Genomic DNA, 19188 nt, shown 5'->3' with positions numbered 1-19188 from the left:
TACAGCAGAATCAACAAACCCAGTGACTAAGCTTCTGTCCTCTCTGAAATGGGAGATGCAACAAATCTTGGAAAGAACAGACATCAGCAATGATGAAAAGTCAAAACTGTAACAACAGACTCTTCAGCAGTACAGGGCTTACATTGATAAAAGGAAGGAACCTGTTCAAATCAGCATCCTCCCCTCTGAAACTTCAACGGGTACCACTACCGCTGTGTCTTCTTCAGGGTCTCCATTAGATAAGAGCACAGAAAAGGAAGGCATAGACAAGCCAAAGCCCTTGGATAGTGTGGAGCAGGATGTGATGGAAAGTGTGCCAAAATCCCTCCGACGAAAAGCACACTTACTCCTTCAGAAAGTGAAACAGCATGACTCCGTGGATTGGAATGAGAAAGGGGAATTAACGTACGATGGTAATCCCTTACCTGGAACTCATATGGTAGACCTCATCAACGACACCTTACGTCGGAGGAAAACTTTCACTCCTAGAGGGTGGCAAAAATTTGCCAAAGATGTCTGACATGAATGTACCACAAGATCTGATTGGCAACAAGGAAAGATGGAACTGGATTCAGTCTCAGCGAAAATCAAAAGGATTGTTTCAGCCAAGAGTGATGATGAGAAGGTGAACATGGAGTGTTTGCTGGACAATCATCCGCCAAAAAGAAAAAGTAAGGAGGGAGATACGTCCGGTCATTTCAACCACTGCAAGACCACGACATCGATCATCGATGACAGGGAATTGGCTCAACTTTTAAAACATCACTCGACAATTTCATGATAGTCATTCCAAAGGAGACCTCTGTCATGGAGTGTTGTCCACCTTCTCTATCCCTTGGCGATGTCCTCAAACGGGTGAGGTGCCTCTGTGCTTGCTGTTCTGGATCCATAGTCATCAAACATGAAACCTGTGACCAAATTGACGGACTTAGATCAGCACCTAAGCAAGGTGTATTACGATCCAAGTCATTCCGCAAGTTTTGGAGGAATCGATGCTGTTTACCGTGCTGCAAAAGAGAAGGAATAAAGACCAACCGTCAGAAAGTGAGAGAATGGATGCAACATCAGGACACTTACACATTACACAAACCAGTGAGGTGGAAGTTTCCAAGGGCTAGAGTAATTGTTGGTGGAATGGATCAACAGTGGCAAGCTGATCTTGCAGACGTCAGTTCACTAGCAAAATACAATGCAGGGTTCCGATATATCCTCACCTGCATTGACATTTTATCCAAGTATGCCTGGGCCATTCCCTTGAAAGACAACGAGGGGTCACTTTGGTGGCAGCGTTTGAACAGATTTTGAAGACTGGACGAAAACAAAAAACTACAAACGGATCAAGGCAAAGAATTCGTGAACCACCTATTTCAGAAATTTCTGAAGAGTGAAGACATTCATTTTTCACCACCGGAAACGAGAACAAAAGCTTCTGTGGTTGAACGTTTCAATCGTACGCTGAAAACTAAAATGTGGAAGTACTTTACCAGAAACAACACCCTCAGCTACCTATCGGTGCTTCCTCAGCTAATGCAATCTTACAACAACACTTGGCATCGCAGCATTAAAAGAAAACCAGCGTCTGTCAACAAGACCAATGAAAAAGAGGTGTGGGATACTCTGTACAGTGACTATGAACAGAAAACGGTGAAATTCAAATTCAGTGTGGGAGAACAAGTGAGAATCAGCAAAACTAAACGTATGTTCAAGAAAGGTTATCTGCCGAATTGGACAGAAGCAGTGTTTGATCTAGGACTTCAAAAATAGGGGCCATCGTGGGCCCACTCCCTTGAAAAAAAGGGGCCATTGGCAAAAAAAGGGGGCCATGCTGGGCCCCTTGCAATTTTTAAAGAGGGCCCTTGTTGATCCCAACTAGCGGATAAAAAGTGGTCCCCCAGAATTATTAATCAAATTAAAATTGCAATTAATTGTTTTTAAAAGGCTTATAATGGACAGACTGGGTTGCCAGGCAACATTTGCAAAGACAGATTCCACTGTGCTAAAGGAATTGACAAAAAAGGTGCAGTAGCTGTAACTGTTGATATTTTTCTTTCTGTGTGTCATCCAACAACGGCAGTTTTCTATTGAGCTTGAAGTTATTTCACTAGCATTCAGTTTGTCAACTACGCTTTAGTTATTCATGTTTTAGTTGTATAGTAAACCCTTATTGTTCACAACTTAATTCAGATTCAATTGTCAGCAATACCACTGCTAGAAATAGAGTGGATATACAGACTTTGTTGACAAACTTGATTTTTTAAGAATTACAAAAACCATTTTGATACTCAGAATAAAAACACTGAAAGCAACCTATAAAAAGTGACAGCTACTGTCCCTTTAATCAAATAATATGAAGTTACTGCAGAGACTGGCAGTTCACCCGCAAGAAGGATCTCTTCAAAAAGACAGACGTACAGGTGAGTCAACATTTAATAACACACTTTTATTTGTTTTTTTTCAAATTTTGACCATTTTCTCAACTCAATACTGATGATTATGCATATGTTTTATTGCAGACATGTACCATCAGCTACCATTCATCATGTCCATAGTACAGCCAGTGCCATTGTGACAGCCACTTCACCTGAGAGAAGAAAATATGATTTTTTATTGAGCTGTAAACACTGAAATGCCAAATCTGATTTTAATAAAAATTTCACCCTAACATGTACCATTTCTGAATCAATTTTAAGTAAAGAGTAAAGGAAAAAAATAAAAAGAGGGGGTAAATAAATTAAAAAAATAAACTATTAAAAATGTTAAATACTAGATTTTGGTATCCAGAGAAATAATAAACTTAGATTTGAGAGTGTGTCCTTTATCTTATATTTCTTCAAAATTTCAAGTTTAGAGTAAAGGACTAAAATAAAATTTGGGGGTTCACGTAAATAAGTTCACGTAAGTGAATCATCAAACCTGTAAAATACTAGATTTACGTATACTAGAGAAAAATTAAACTGAGACAAAAACATTCACTCTCTTCTCAATTTGTTTGATGACAGAAATATGAAATATCTAAACCGTTTTTGTACGACTGGAAACCCCGCGTGGCTACCACGCTGGTATGCGAATCACTGCCACACGAATAAATAAACAAGTGACTTGTCCTCGGAAACTCGCAGCCAGTTTACAAACATAACCATTCCCTACCACTCGGATATTTTGATCACCCCAAGAAATGTCAGAAATTAGCGTCCACGACACCATGCACTCAATACCAGTCCCGGCCACTCCAGTTATACCGTATAAGCATTGCTTGCTATTTGATCATAACGTACTACAGTCTAAGCTTACATATGGTAGCCTTACATATCGAAGTTAATGGTAAAATTCCCAAAATCGTATTCACCTGCGGGGTCCGGTTGTGTTGCGAACCGGCAACATCGGTCTGCGTGTCAGTTTCTGACACTTCCATCGTTGTACCTCCATCGTCTGGCGTGGGTGAGGAGACAACCCGACGGCTTTACAGATATAGCCACGGCAGATCACAGGTTATCGTAACGTTGTTTGGATAGTCGTTCGAGGCGGGCGGCCGCAGGTCGCGGTTTACTTGGCCAAGTAAACGGCGACCTGCGGCCGCCCGCCTCGAACGACTATCCAAACAACGTTACGATAACCTTTGCGGCAGAGTAACCTATCCTACCGCTGGCATCGTACAGCTGGCATAGCTACGCATGGCCTTCTGCACACGTCCCGTCAAAGACGTCATCCAACTTACGTCATTGTCGCAAAATGTCGTGATTGAATATATACCACGTTACGGTAAATCCTCGTGTTGTCGTACGGAGCATGGGCGTAAAACATTGTGGCCTGGCAGAAACAAACTACTAGGCGCCGGTCTTGAATATTGCGCCCGAAATGGCGCCATGGCCTGTGAAAATAGCGCCATAGCTGATTTTTTTGCGCAAAATGCGCAATGGCGCACTCTAGATCAAACACTGCAGAAGAAATCTTCACTGTGTCGAAAAGGATCTCCAGTCGACCACCTCTTTACAAGCTGAAAGATTTTGATGAGGAGGAATTAGAAGGTACTTTCTATGAACAAGAGCTACAAAAAGTCGTCAAGAAAATGGACGATGTCTTCAGAGTGGAAAAAATACTCAAAACAAGAAAGAGAAAGGGCAAGACTGAATATCTCGTCAAGTGGTATGGTTGGCCATCCAAATTCAATAGTTGGGTCAGGGATCTGGCAAAACTATAAGAGGGATGACTCTGTCCGGACAGTCACAGTCTGACCCCCACTTTCATCATGGCTGAACATCCATTTTTCATGACGCTACCGAGCAATGCATCCATGGACGTTTTCCCAGACAATGCAGTGACAGGCTACACTGTGAAATTACCCAAACACATTTCTCTGCGGGGCAACTGGGAAGTGGCCTTGATGGACATACACTACCCTTTCTCTTGGTACAATGTGGTCGAGGGCAGAAACTTGATGGCATATGAAAATCAGGATCATAGAAAAATACTTGTCAAAATACCTGCAGGTTACTACGATGATTTTGGAAGTATACTGACCACTCTGAGAGAGCAAGGTTTACCCGACAACGTCCAGTTGACTTTCGACTCGGTGTCTAGGAAAGTAACCGCTGATGTGAGTGACGGTACCAGCCTCTACTTTCTACCAGGTCTGGCTGAAATCATGGGATTTTATCCCAATACCATGTTGAGGCAGAAGAACGATGCACCTTTCATGTTCAGTGTTCGAAACCTCTCTTCTCTGTATGTGTATTGCGACCTAGTGGACGACCAATTGGTGGGAGATACCTTTGCACCCCTGTTGAGAATAGAAAATGTGGAAGGGATCCATGGACAGATGATCAACCGCACCTTCCACACGCCATACTTTCTTCCCTGAGAGACTGCGAATTTGATACGGTAGAAGTCTACATAAGAGACGACATGGGTCAGAAAGTGCCATTTCAAGGTGGGAAAGTGATCGTGACACTAGCCTTCAGAAAACGACGCCCTACACTATTGTAGCCTGAACCATGCCGTATAGACGTAAAATCTATGAAAGCAATCCGGCCACATACAAGAAGTTTTATTTGGATCAGGTGGAAATGGAGCATCGTTCCAGGGGGGCAGCTGTGCAGAGAGGATACGGCTTGGGCGGTATTGGGAGGCCTCTTCTGTGCAGCCACATCACTGCTCAAACAAGGTGCCAAAGTCTTAGGAGACAGATGTTGAAAACGGGGCTCAACATTGCAGGTGATGCACTCAGTGGACGTAACATCAAGCACTCGGCAAAACGACGGTTGGTGGAAGCCAGTGTTCCCGCTAAGGCTTATTTGCGCGCCAATTGCGCAGTGTCTCCGACTGCTCTCGCAGTGAAATTTCATGTTTTGCGCAACTTTAGTCTCAGTCATTTTGATCGGTAGTTTTGGAAACGATAACTCGGGGTGAAATGTGCGATCTCGGCGTAGATTTTACTTCTGCGTTTCGGGTTTGAGGCGCCCGTTGGTGGCGCAGTTGCCACCAACGTTCATTGTACTTGTGACGTACCTCAGTAAATTAGCATATACAATGAACGGACCCGCTGTGAGACAATATCCGACGTATCTCACACAGTCCCGGAGGGACCGTGATCTCAAGTTGCGCACCCTCTTGAAACCTCAGAGGGAACACTGGTGGAAGCCGGGAAACAGTTGATGACAGGCAGGGGTTCCAGATATTCAGTTCCCCCTGGCAGCAGTATAAAACGTAAAACTCCGAAACGAAGAGTCATTTCCTCCAAAGCCAAGCGAAAGAGAAGGTCTCCTGACATTTTTTTTACTAACATGGCATTTCTTCACGAACACTCCTGCGAGTGTACCAAGAGTGAACTTGACTTGTTCACAGTTCCTCCAATGCAGACCAGTGTGGAAGAGGGGCAATGGGAAGAAGTGCATCCCCTGACCCACATTGTGGAATCGGGACCCATCGAATTTGTGATTTCGGGTTCAGGGGAAGACTACATCGATCTGTCCTCAACACTCCTTCTGATCAAGGCCAAGATTACAAAAGTTGATGGTACTAACCTCGGTGAAGATGCAGCAGTGGGTCCCGTCAACTTGTGGCTCCATTCACTGTTCAGCCAGGTGGATGTACACCTCAATGGCAAAATGATATCCAACCCTTCCCCTACTTACCCCTACCGAGCGATGTTGGAGACCTTGTTGAATTATGGTGAGGAGGCCAAAGACACCCATATTGCTTCAGCCCTATTCTTCAAGGACTATCACTTGAAAATGGATGAAGTGAACCCCACTAAAGAAGGTGGAGAAGTGAACAAGGGACTGAAAAACCGATATGCCTTCACGTCTGGCAGTCAAGTTGTCGATATGGTAGGACCCATCCATTTGGATCTCTTCTTTCAGCCCAAGTATCTAATGAATGGTGTCGAATTACGTCTCAAACTCAATAGAAGCAAGAATGCCTTCTCCCTAGTGAGTTCTGTAGAAAATCCAGGCTTCAAAGCTGTAGTCACCGAAGCCACACTACTGGTCAAGAAAATAAAACTCAGTCCATTGGTACAGCTGGGCCATGCAGAAGCTTTAAAGCAGGGACCGTCCAAGTATCCCATACATCGTTGTGTGATGAAGGTTCTGTCTATTCCTGGAGGCACCATGTCCTTCAACAAAGACCACATCTTTCTGGGACAGCTACCTAAACGTGTGGTCTTGGGTCTGGTGGACAACGATGCCTTCAACGGTTCATACAAGAAAAATCCTTTCAACTTCAAACATTACGGCATGACGTCACTGGTCCTTAATGTGGGTGGAAAACAAGTTCCGAGCAAACCCCTGAAACTGGACTTCACCAAAGCTGGTGGTCAATCATTCATCATGGCCTACTATTCCCTGTTTACAGGAACGAATAAAATAGGCAGGGATGAAGGAATCAACATCAAACGCTATGAATACGACAATGGGTACACACTGTTTGCATTTGATCTCACACCGGACTTGTCTGCCGACGGAGGACATTTGAACCTAGTCAAAGAAGGCAACCTGGGCATCGAACTGCAGTTCAGACAAGCCCTGCCAAATACAGTGAATTTACTCGTGTATGGCGAACTGGATAACATCATTGAAATCGACAGAGACCGCAATGTCCTCTTTGATTACTGAAGTTCATTCCTTGACTCCAGTGAACGATGGACACGTTAAAGTTGAAAGAGATCTTGAGTACAGACCGATACACTGCATCATCTTTTGGCGGGGTGAAACCATCAGACCGACTGCCTAAGACCAGACTAAAGTCCTATCCTGCTGCCTTTGTGGCCAATGTGGACCCAAGTACTCAACCAGGGAAACACTGGGTGGCTTTCTACTTTGCCGATAGCGACCATGGGGAATATTTCGATTCGTACGGACGTCCACCTAACAGGACACCTTTCAAGGCATTCCTGAACAGGAACTCTCTCGACTGGATCTATAACAGAAAAGGCTCCAGGACCTCTTTCTTCAGTGTGTGGACAATACGTCCTTTACTATCTGCTACATCGTTGCCGGGGATGGTCCATGTCGAACATTGTGAAGCAGTTTACTGAGGACTTGACTTTTAATGACTTTCTTGTGAATGATTTCATTGAAAAATTGACTGGTGTTGATTTTGACATTTATGATGTTAACTTTTTACAGACTCGTTTGACTTAGAAGTCATATTCATTACATTGTTACTAGTTCTTGTGTTGGCTTTCCTGTTGGTGTTCAATAAATTTTCAAACTTGTTCAATTGAAAATACCAAGCATCTGCGTCTGATTTTTTTTTCTCAGAGATGAGGGGCCATAAAGGGGGAAGGGGGAGGGGGGAGCAATTAAACATACTCATTCATCAAAACAATCATACAAAGAGTATAGACGGACAAGTTATTGATTTTCATTTTAAACAATAACAGTAAATTTTATTTTCTCAAAGTTAACAAAATTTAACAAGGCAAAAAAAATAAACATGAAACACAACACCTTTTTTTTATTGCAAGTGTTTCTCAGTGTCCTAGGCAAACTTGAAATGTCCGAAAAAAAATCATTTAGAAAGTGAAGGAAATCGAAGTGATTAATTGCTTGCAGAACCAAATTTTGAACAAACTGCGGTAATCATGTCATTGCACAAAACCATTCCGTAAACAGACAGACTGTCCGATAAAGCTTCATAACATCCTTCAGGGTCTTCACTCCAGCGATAGTACAGTAACTCCAAGAGATCATCAAGATCGAGTAATCCGAGTGGAACATTATGATCCAGGGTGATGTAACACAGTTCAGCCATGGCGAGAACAGACTTCTGCACAGCCAGCATGTTGACTCGTTTGGCAGCATCAGTAAAGTATTTGATGATCGCTTCCCATTGACCTGCAGGGGCATTGCCATAGTACAGGCACTCATGGTCTCTCTGAGATGGGTAATCTTCCTTGCATCCCTCACAGTTTTGATTGATGATGGCATTGACTTCGTCCAGAATGAGCTTGGCGTAGACATATTGGCCACTCTCCTTGCCACTTGCCTGTCCAAGTCTTTGGCATATCGCTGAAGGAAGGCTCTGAAAAAAGGACGAAAGACGGGTCTGTGAGTTCCAAGTCAATTGCATGTCAGTGTCTTGGCAGCATCATCAATACTCTGCATGATACATTTCAGCCGATTCCACTGATCCAAATTCAAATTGATTCCCTTCTTTGTTGGTATCAGTTCTCCAGTGTCGGGTTTCTTGAAGAATTCACGTATTCCAACGTACACATTTCCCTTGTACATCTGCACACTCACAATCCGAGCTGACGTCTCTGTGTCACGCAGAAGAAATCTGAATTGTCTCTCACCTGCTTGACTAGTTGTGCCAGGCTTGGAAGGTTGAGGGACCAAAGCAGCAACTGATGACTGACTGGACTGAGTCTGATCAGGCATGGGCACTTCCTGAGTAGGCTCTGGCAAGTCGGGGCTCTTCCTTCCAGGAACATCAGCAAACCTCTCATCTTGGTCAGAGACTGTTGGCATTGTCCAGACGCTGGTGTTGGTCTTTACATTAAAGTAATACGGACGTTCAGCCTTCACTGAATAACACTTGCGCCATCCCTCTTCCAGTAGTCTTGGTGATAGTATAGGAGTAGCCATAGCTTGAATAGTTGAGCTGTTGTTGTTGTTTGGATGAACGCCTGAGCTGAATTGGCCCTCAGCTGGCCCTCTTGCTACTTATATACTCTTGTTTTGCATATATTAACCAGTTAACCTATCAGGAAAAGGGTATGGCCATCCCAATATCCTTTGCGGTATTTAAACGGACCAATGAGAGGGACTCGCTAATTTCATTTTGCATACTAGGGGGTCTTTTCTAAGGTCATGACCTCCATATAACCCCCTAGAAGCATGACAGTTCTCAACTCCCGCGCTTCAAAAGAGGACACAAATCTCGCGAGATGTGTGGACTATACCACAGCCATTACTACTTTCCACATATACATCCATATTATCTTCATTTTAATTAACATATATAATATGCTAACCTATGGCCATCCATTTCACCTAGCATGTCTTACACATATACATCCATACTTACAAACCACACTTGTCTCATTTCTTAATTAATTTCTTTGCATAAATTATCTCCATTCTATTAGACTCCTATATGCTAGCCTATGGCTATACAGCACAACACATTGTCTGCTGGAATGAAAGAAAGAGTGTGCAACCATTACATCTAGCATGTCTTACACATATACACCATTCTAACAAACTGCACTTGTCTTATTTTCTAATTCATTTCTTTGCATAAATTATCTTCATTTCAATTAACATATAATGCTAACCTATGGCCATACAGCAGAATATAGTGTCTGTTTGAATGAAAGAAAGAGTGTGCACCCATTACACCTAGCATGTCTACACAAAAACATCCATACTAACAAACTTCACTCGTCTCATTTCTAATTAATTTCTTTGCATAAATTATCTCTGTTTTTTATTATCACCTACTATGCTAGCCTATGGCAACACAGCAAAATAGTGATTGTTGGAATGAAAGAGTGTGCATCCATTTCACCTAGCATGTCTTACACATATACATCAATACTAACAAACTACACCTGTCCTTATTTCTTAATTCATTTCTTTGCATAAATTATCTTCATTTCAATTAACATATAATGCTAACCTACGGCCATACAGCAGAATATAGTGTCTGTTTGAATGAAAGAAAGAGTGTGCACCCATAACACCTGGCATGTCTTACACACATACCCGTATATCCATACTAACTACACTTGTCTCATTTCCTAATTATTTCTTTGCATAAATTATCTCTGTTTTAATTATCACCTATATGCTAGCCTATGGCAACACAGCAGTATATAGTGTCTGTTGGAATAAAAGAAAGTGTGTGCATCCATTACACCTAGCATGTCTACACATATATATCCATACTAACAAACTTCACTTATCTTATTTCGTAATTAATTTCTCTGAATAAACAAGTCATTGACAATGACATAGTCCCAACTTGTAATAGGAGTATTAGTCTTGATGGGGCAGGGAAATGTGGTCATTAAGAAGTATCACTTGAGTGTATATGTTGAGATCAATGGGCACATAGGTCTATGTCGTTGTTCCATATTTTGAAACACATAAGGCATGTCTAAGTTAGGGTTCTAAATCAGGAAAAAAGATCAGACTTCTAGCTGTATTGGCCAGCCAAGAAATACATATGCGCATAATAAATGAGGTACAAGATGTGACATCTTAAGGTCTATTATCCTATCAAAATTGGAGGGTATAGATAGAACTTGTGGTTACTGAGTTATGCATATATATATAATCAAGGTCAAAGGTCATCAAGGTCACGTGACATTTTGAAAATAAATTGTATTGCTAATTAATCCCTATATGCCAAAAATCAGACCTCTAGCTCTATTGGCTTGCCCAGAATTAGATATGTGCATAATTAATGAGGTAAAGCATGTGTTGTCATAAGGTCTCCCATCCTACTAAATATAAAGGACAAAGCACTTGTGGTTACTTATTTAGGCCAAAGTAATTAAATTCTTTGTTTTGCGTCCACTCAAAATGGGAAAAGGTACGCGTGTAAGCGGCTGAAAAACACACACAAGAAAAATAACACAATGTAATTTGATTGCAGCAAATAAAAAAATGTAACAAAATTTTTAGTTCAGAAAAGCTAAGCGGGTATGTCCTAGAATATCCTATTCAAATACACTGTGTGTGTTTTTCATGAAAACCTTTAAAACCTAAGCGGGTGGGGACACAAAACAAAGAATTTAATTACTTTTGCCTTATTGACATAATCGTGTATTTTACGTAAAAGGTCATCGAGGTCACATGATATTTGGTCAAAAAATTCTATCCTATAGTTATCCCTATTTACCAAAAGTCAGACCTCCAGCTCTATTGGCTTGCTCAGAATTAGATATGCGCTTAATTAATATGGGAACAGTATGTGGTGTCATAAGGTCTTCCATCATACCAAATATGAAGGGTGTACCACTTGTGGTTACTGAGTTATGGACAAATATGTATATTTGAGGTCAAAGGTCACCGAGGTCACGTGACATTTTGTCAAAAAAATTGTATTGCTAAGTTATCCCTATATACCAAAAATCAGACCTCTAGCTCTATTGGCTCGCTCAAAATTAGATATGCACATAATTAATGAGGTGCAATATGTGGCGTCATAAGGTGTCCCATCATACCATATATGAAGGGTGTAGCACTTGTGGTTACTGAGTTATGGACAAATATGTATATTTGAGGTCTAAGGTCACCGAGGTCATGTGACATTTTGTCGAAAAAATTGAATTGCTAAGTAACTTAGCTATTGAACCACTCTTTTTTGGGAGTGGAGATTTAGCAGAGCGGTTCTGTCTGTGGCCTCTCAGCTAGGCGACTGATGCCGTATGTTGTGGGTTCGAATCCGATTGAAAACTATCCGTATTATCCCTATATACCAAAAATCAGACCTCTAGCTCTATTGGCTTGCTCAAAATTAGATATGCGCATAATTAATGAGGTACAATATGTGGCGTCATAAGGTGTCCCATCATACCATATATGAAGGGTGTAGCACTTATGGACAAAGATGTATATTTGAGGTCAAAGGTCACCGAGGTCACATGACATTTTGTCAAAATATCTGAGATATCTGCGTGAACGGACGGACATGACCCAATCTATAAGCCCCCTGGACTTCATCCGTGGGGACTAAAAACTGTGTCACTGCATCCTTTTTGCAAAATGAATATGATGAGAAACTTAATTTTTATTTTACTTGGCCTTATACATGGGATTCTATGGAGAGCTGACTTATACATGGGAGTCTATGGAGACGTAAACTAAAAAGTCCTCTAACACAGCCCATTTCATCGCATTGTGAAACAAATCGACGTGCATCTGTATGGGGTAGGGTACTATCCTTGAGCAAAGATTGAAAGAAATTGACCAGGGCATGTCTGAGATATCTGCATGAACGCATTAACGCACGCACGCACACATGCACGGACATGACCAAACCTGTAAGGCCCCCCCCCCACACGGATTGTGTCCATGGGGACTAATTATCTCTGCTTAATTATCACCTATATGCTAGCCTATGGCCATACAGAAAGTATAGTGTCTACCTGAATGAAAGAAAGAGTGTGCATCCATTACATCTAGCATGTCTTACTCATATACATCCATACTAACAAACTACACTTGTCTCATTTCTTAATTATTTCTTTGCATAAATTATCTCTATTCTATTAGACTCCTTATGCTAGGCGTATGCTATACGACAGAATGTAGTGCCTGTTGGAATGAACGAAAGAGAGTGCGTCCATTTCACCTACCATGTCTTACACATATACGGTACATCAATAATAACAAACTACACTCATCTTAATTAATTTCTTTGCATAAATTATCTCCATTCTAATTAGCATCTATATACAAGCCTATGGCTATAAAGCACAATGCATTGCCTGCTGTAATGAAAAAAAGACTGTGCACCCATTACATCTAGCTTGTCTTACACATATACATCCATACTAACAAAACACACTTGTCTCATTTCTTAATTCATTTCTTTGCATAAATTATTTCCATTCTAATTTGCACCTATGTGCTAGCCTAATCGCTATACCACATAATGCATGTCTGCAGGAATGAAAGAAAGAGTGTGCATCCATTTAACCTATACATCCATAATAACAAATAAGACTTGTCTCATTTCCTAATTAATTTCTTTTCATAAATTATCTGGATTCTAATTAGCATCTATATGCCATCCTATAACCATGCACGGACATGACCAAACCTGTAAGCCCCCCCCCCACACACACACACACACACGGATTGTGTCCATGGGGACTGATTATCTCTGCTTAAATTATCACCTATATGCTAGCCTATGGCCATACAGAAGAAGTATAGTGTCTGCCTGAATGAAAGAAAGGGTGTGCACCCATTACACCTAGTATGTCTTACACATATACATCCATACCAACAAACTACACGTGTCTCATTTCTAAATTAATTTTGTTGCATAAATTATCTCCATTCTACCGTATTCTCCGATTCTAAAACCCCCTTTTCAGAAGCAAAGGTGAGGGAAAAGATGTGGGGGCTGTATAAACGGATATGTCACAGCGAAATCGAAAATCGTCGTTGATATATGCTAATTAATGCAATTTTATGCAAATTTTATGCCAATGTTTTGTTCATTCATTCGAGCGCTGCAGACAACTCATACTTTGTGATTTCGACTCATGGCCATGCTGTGTCGATACTGGCAGTGGAAACAGTACAGTATAAATTAATGGAGATCTACAAGTTTTGAAATTTAGCGTACCGGTACTTGCCATACCCTCTTTTGCCAAAACAATACGATAGCAATAAATGTTCGTATTTCATGTATAGATAATCACCACGATCCTTCGTTGCGCTCCGCAGCAGCTAGCTCCTCATAGCATGGCCGCAAAAGGCAGACAGTGAGTAAAGGAAAGTCCCTAAAGTTCCGCTGGCTGTGATTGGTCAATTCACGCAATAGGTCAAAGGTGCTAGTCCATGAGGTCAGGGTAAAGTTCTGTTCAGCACATGCATGTGGTGGTGTCCGTCCGATGTTTTCTATTTACGATTTTCAATTAGCATACTCCTTAAAATAAACGATTAATTACACATTGTGAGTTTATTGTTTTGCTCCTATGGTAGTTACAAAAAGTCTAACCGTATCTCGAAACGAAATGTGTTCTTACGAACAAGCAGGCGGAAAAACTATGTGCAAAATTGATAAAACATTAACGAAAGAAATTCAAAGAATTTTCAGTTCATGCACGGAAGAAACTTCGGATGTCTCGTTTCTCGATACAATTGCCCTCTTCATCGAAGTAAAACCCATCGAAGTCTATATCGTCATCTTCCCCTTGTCATCAAACACAAGTCCTACGGCTTCCTTTGATAAGTCGTCATCGAGTACCGGAATCTCCTCGGAAATCATGATGTCTTCATTTCTGTCGAGCGCATTCGCGATACCCGTGGAAAGGAACGATTTTTTTCACCACGTGAAATGGGCGAATCGTACTTGATCAACACGTTCAAAAACTCGACTATCATAATGTTCATGTTATGGTAGCCAAATGGCATCGAAATATTCGATTCGAACTTGATCAAGATTGAAATGTTCCAACACCAAATAATAGTGTGCTTGTTTTGAGGTTTGATACTTCACTTTGGCACTTGTTTGTGATTTTGATAAGCAACGTAGGCTTTCTCGGATATCCTTGTCTCATTACATGACGATGGCTCTATTGTTCCAGTCAGAATGTGGGTGTACCCCCCCCCCCGGGGCGTTATAAACGAACTAACAGCCAATTACGAATCGGTAAAATAATCCAGGGAGGCGTATAATTGGGCGGGGTTTTAGAATTGGAGGAATACGTTAACTCCATTCTATTTTAAGCTCCTATGTGTTAGCCAACTGGCTATACAGCAGATTGCAAATATCCTGCTGGAATGAAAGAAAGAGTGTGTACCCATGTCACCTACCATGTCTTACACATATCAATCCATACTAACAAACTACGTTTGTCCCACTTCACAATTAATTTCTTTGCATAAATTATCTCTATTATTATGAGCATGTGCATGCTGGCTAATTGCTATAGAAGTGAATGCATGGTCTGCTGGAATGAAAGAAAGAGTGTGCATCCATTTCACCTACCTAGTCTTATACATATACATCTATACTAACAGACTACAATATACCTCAACTCTTAATTAATTTCTTCATTCAATCAAACATTGCAATGTTGCAAGCCACGCCGGCCGGAATCTCTGAGTCTGGTGTGGAGATCATGCATGAGGTGCTTAGGTAGGTTTTACCATGGAGCTTTGCCATGGACGTCTTTTTAATGTCCATGCTTTACCTTTATGTAGGGCTCTGTGTGTTTGTTGCTGGCTATGGAACAAGGCTTGCGGGATAGCCAGGCCAGTGACAGTAATTTAACACACACAGTCCCTTCAAATCTTATTTTTGCTTTGACAGATATTTTTTTTCGCACATACATACACGCGATCTGCCAGAGGCTGTCCCAGGTTTCCCAAATCATATTGAAACTGCAAATACAAGGCAATAAACTCCACTGGCAAAGTTCAAACTAACACACATAAACTGTCCCTTATGAAAATATTCTGTAGAAATTCTATTGAAATTGATGATAAAATTCAATTAAAGTGATATAGAATTTCAACAGAAATTCTGCTGAACATTTATGGAAATTAACGGAGTTTAATGGAGTTTTGGCCCCCTTTTTCTGTAGAAATTCAACAGAATTTCTGCATCATTTCTGTAGAATTTACAGAATTTCTATGTAAATTCAATACACGTTCTACAGAATATCCGTACAAATTTACTGAATTTATACCACGTTCTACAGAATTTTTATGTAGAATTTCTGTAGAACTATATTTAATTTCTGCACTCTTTTACAGAAGTTTGTTTGTCTTGTGCGAGTTCAATCTCTTAGAAAGTATGACAACAATATGTGTTAAACTTTTGTTAAGTAAGGAATACCACCTTATGATATTGCCATAGATACCAATGCAATGAATTACTGCAAAACTAAAAAAAATCAGTCAGCAAGTAAATATACATGTAGTTTATTTCTAAAGGCATTATGATTAACAATTGATCAAAATATAAAGCAACCTACACATATGAATGCAAGGCCTACCTCTCCAGTCTAGCAGTTTTGAGTTGTCACCTCAGCCAAGTGCATAATTAAACTGTTGTGTATCTTAACTCACGTAATTTAGAGGTCAGTTCAGTTGATGCTGCAATGTCAATCCTTACAGTTGTAACATATTAGTGAGCTCCCTTCTCCATAACACTGTTAGAATCTTGCTAATGGACCTCGGATCCTAATTTTCCATGGAATTTGGAGTTGTACAAGAGCCATGTTCACTTCCATGTTCACTGCTGACTGACTAAAGTTCAAATGAATAATGCGTGGCTATACTATTATATAATCAGCCCATTGTAAAGGCAGGAAAATATTTACATAACAAAGCAAAGGCACAGGTCAGCTCACTTGACCTAGGATCTAACAAAGACAGTCAGGTTGGTCTGTGTACATGTATATGTAAACCACAGGTGCTCCTTAGCTGGGTAGTCTGCTAAGAAAATCGATTTTCGGATCAATCTATTGATCCCGTTGTCGATATGCCCGCCACTTCAACCTAAATACTGGTACGTGAGCAGACTACCCAGCTAAGGAGCGCCTGTGATGTAAACTATTCACTGTGTGTGCTCGACTGACAAAATCCAAATACTGTGTTTCCGACCAATGTAGAGGGGCTGAAATTACCCTCAGATTTCCATTGTCAGCCCTCCAAATGGTAAAGGAATGGTGTTCGCCAGGGCAACGAATACATATCCACAACTTTACAGGTACCATCACAACACAGTAAGGTGGTGGACAAAAGCTTTCAAAAAACTGCTACTTCGGGTTTCCTCGTTACGGCCAATTTTGATCAATGGCAACGAAGAGCAATGAAAAAAGTGCCCAGTGATCGATTATTGATAGAAAAATAATCGCAATCATACCAATCTATAATCCAATGACAGTAGGTCAGAATTCGTAAGACAATAGTTGTAAACATAGACACAAAACAGCACAGAACAGACAGTAAATAGACGGTACACAAACAAAGTCATATTCATGAAAGAAAGATATATGGACCTCTGGCCAGAAGACCAAGAAGTGATGTCAGGTGTTTCGAAAATAGTAAGCGCATCCTGCCCCACATGTGGCACCCACCATATTCAATCTATAAGTCAGATAGGTAGTGGTCACTAACTAAGGCCCAATGTCACCGATGCCATCAGTGATCATTTGTCGAAGAGAGATATTGTATTTATCTACCAGCTTGTGATACCTGCCAAAAAGTCGAATGTAGAGACAAGTCTTGCTCTGGTGTAACCTTGATTTAACAGTTTTTAAGAGAGATGGCCATGTCTCTCTACAAAATCACCATATGAACTGCATGCTCTAGCATATCGAATAAGCTGGGAAAGGTATACCCATAAGCTGGTGAGAGTGGGATACTTATGAGGTGTGGAAAATTGATTATACTAAAGTTGAAATCATCTCTCTTGTCATATAGCCTAGTAGATTGTAGTCAAATTCAAGTAAATGTCCAGATATGAAGCAGAAAAAGCCGTTTCTGTAGTTTCTTTAATCTCCAATTCTGGAGGATAAATCGTAGCGATATATTTACTGAATTCAGAGTTATTCATTGAAATAATATCGTCTATGTATCTATATGTTGCTTGAAAGTTCGAGCTACAGAGACCTTTTTCTGTTTGATTAAGTTCTGGATAAATTCTGCCTCATATGAGAACAGAAATAAGTCTGCAAGCAAGGGAGCACAGTTAGTGCCCATAGGAATTCCTATACACTGTTGGAAAATGTGTCCTCCAAATTCTACAAATATGTTGTCGATGAGGAAATCAAGCATACTGATAATGTCTTTCTCGGTATAAAACAATTTAGCGTTAGTAACATTTTTAACAAAATATGTAGAATTATACCCAAATACTACATATTTGTAACGGCGTGTACCGTTTTTGTAGAAATATGCTAGGTTGATGATGTTTTTCAAGCGTTATTTTCCAAGAGTTCCTTTGAAATTTTTAATATCCACATTTGATTTATACCACTCCGAGAAAAGACAACATCACAGTATGCTTGAAGTCCCCGTTTAACAGTACAAAGAACAGAAGTCAGTATCTTTGATAACTCTGTTGTTGAACATTTTGAAGATCCTGCGATAAACCTAGCTTTGTAAGGTGTTTTGTGGAGCTTTTGTATCCAGTATAAGCTAGGCAACTTATTATGGTCATCCTTTGTTGTAATATTAAAATTATCCATGAATGACTTATGGTTTGCCAAAATTTCAGATTTGCTGAACATTGATTGTCTGTAAGTGGAGTTGGTGGAGGTCTTAGTACACCAAGTTTGTCTATAAGACATTCAAAATAATACTTCTTACAGACAAATACATTGTTATTGGCAGCTTTATCAGTAGGAACGACAACATATTTGTCATGGATATCATTCAAACACTTAACAGCATCAGGATCTTTGAATACAGAATAGGGTCTTCTGCAAACATGTGATCTTAGTCGACCAATACGGTCACGAACTATTTTCCTCACAGATTTGACCCATTCTGACAGTGTGTCTAGCTCTACATCCTCCCTTTTAGCCCATTTCCTGACATATTCTTCAACAGAGTCCATAATGATCTTAAAATTATGGTTCCAGGTTATCCTGCGAGGTTCTCTGAACTTGGGTCCACAAGATAATATTTAGGAAGGTGATGATGTTCAACAATTCAGATCACCAGTGATGACATGGCCAACTGGAGTATATTTGAAGGGAGATGTAGAGCAGTCACAGGATGCTGGTGTTTGAAGGAATTCATCAACTTTTAAGTGCTGCAATGCCTTATTGTAATTGAATATTTTATTGGAGATTGTCTTTGTATATTGATATGACAGAATAGGTACAGACTAGTTCTTAAAGTATACAGGTATAGTTGATGTAACCTTTTTGTTGTGAAGTATATTGCCTGTATCTTCAAGATAGATATCTTCAAGATAGTCGATTCACCGTATCTCGGTGGCACTCATGCTACCATCAGCACCCCAGCCTTAATAGGGGAT

At 40.5% G+C, this 19188-nt stretch overlaps 2 protein-coding genes across 2 annotated transcripts; one reads left to right on the top strand and one right to left on the bottom strand.

Moving 5' to 3' along the window:
- The first annotated feature begins 5780 nt into the window (after nt 1–5780).
- On the top strand, nt 5781–7112 carry LOC139128844 (uncharacterized protein F54H12.2-like). The gene has a single exon (XM_070694552.1). The coding sequence runs from the start codon at nt 5781–5783 to the stop codon at nt 7110–7112; it is 1332 nt and encodes a 443-aa protein (XP_070550653.1).
- Nucleotides 7113–8040: 928 nt separating this feature from the next.
- Nucleotides 8041–9338, bottom strand: LOC139128843 (uncharacterized). The gene is made up of 3 exons (XM_070694551.1): nt 8798–9338; nt 8488–8523; nt 8041–8336 (listed from the first exon to the last, which is right to left on the bottom strand). The coding sequence occupies exons 1-3, from the start codon at nt 9087–9089 to the stop codon at nt 8041–8043; spliced, it is 624 nt and encodes a 207-aa protein (XP_070550652.1). The 5' UTR covers nt 9090–9338.
- Nucleotides 9339–19188: the final 9850 nt, after the last annotated feature.

This window comes from Ptychodera flava, unplaced genomic scaffold (assembly GCF_041260155.1).
Source record: "Ptychodera flava strain L36383 unplaced genomic scaffold, AS_Pfla_20210202 Scaffold_73__1_contigs__length_589788_pilon, whole genome shotgun sequence".
NCBI classification, from domain to species: Eukaryota; Metazoa; Hemichordata; class Enteropneusta; family Ptychoderidae; genus Ptychodera; species Ptychodera flava.
The sequence above is the reverse complement of the archived record's forward strand: the minus strand, read 5'-3'. Positions and strand labels throughout refer to the sequence as shown.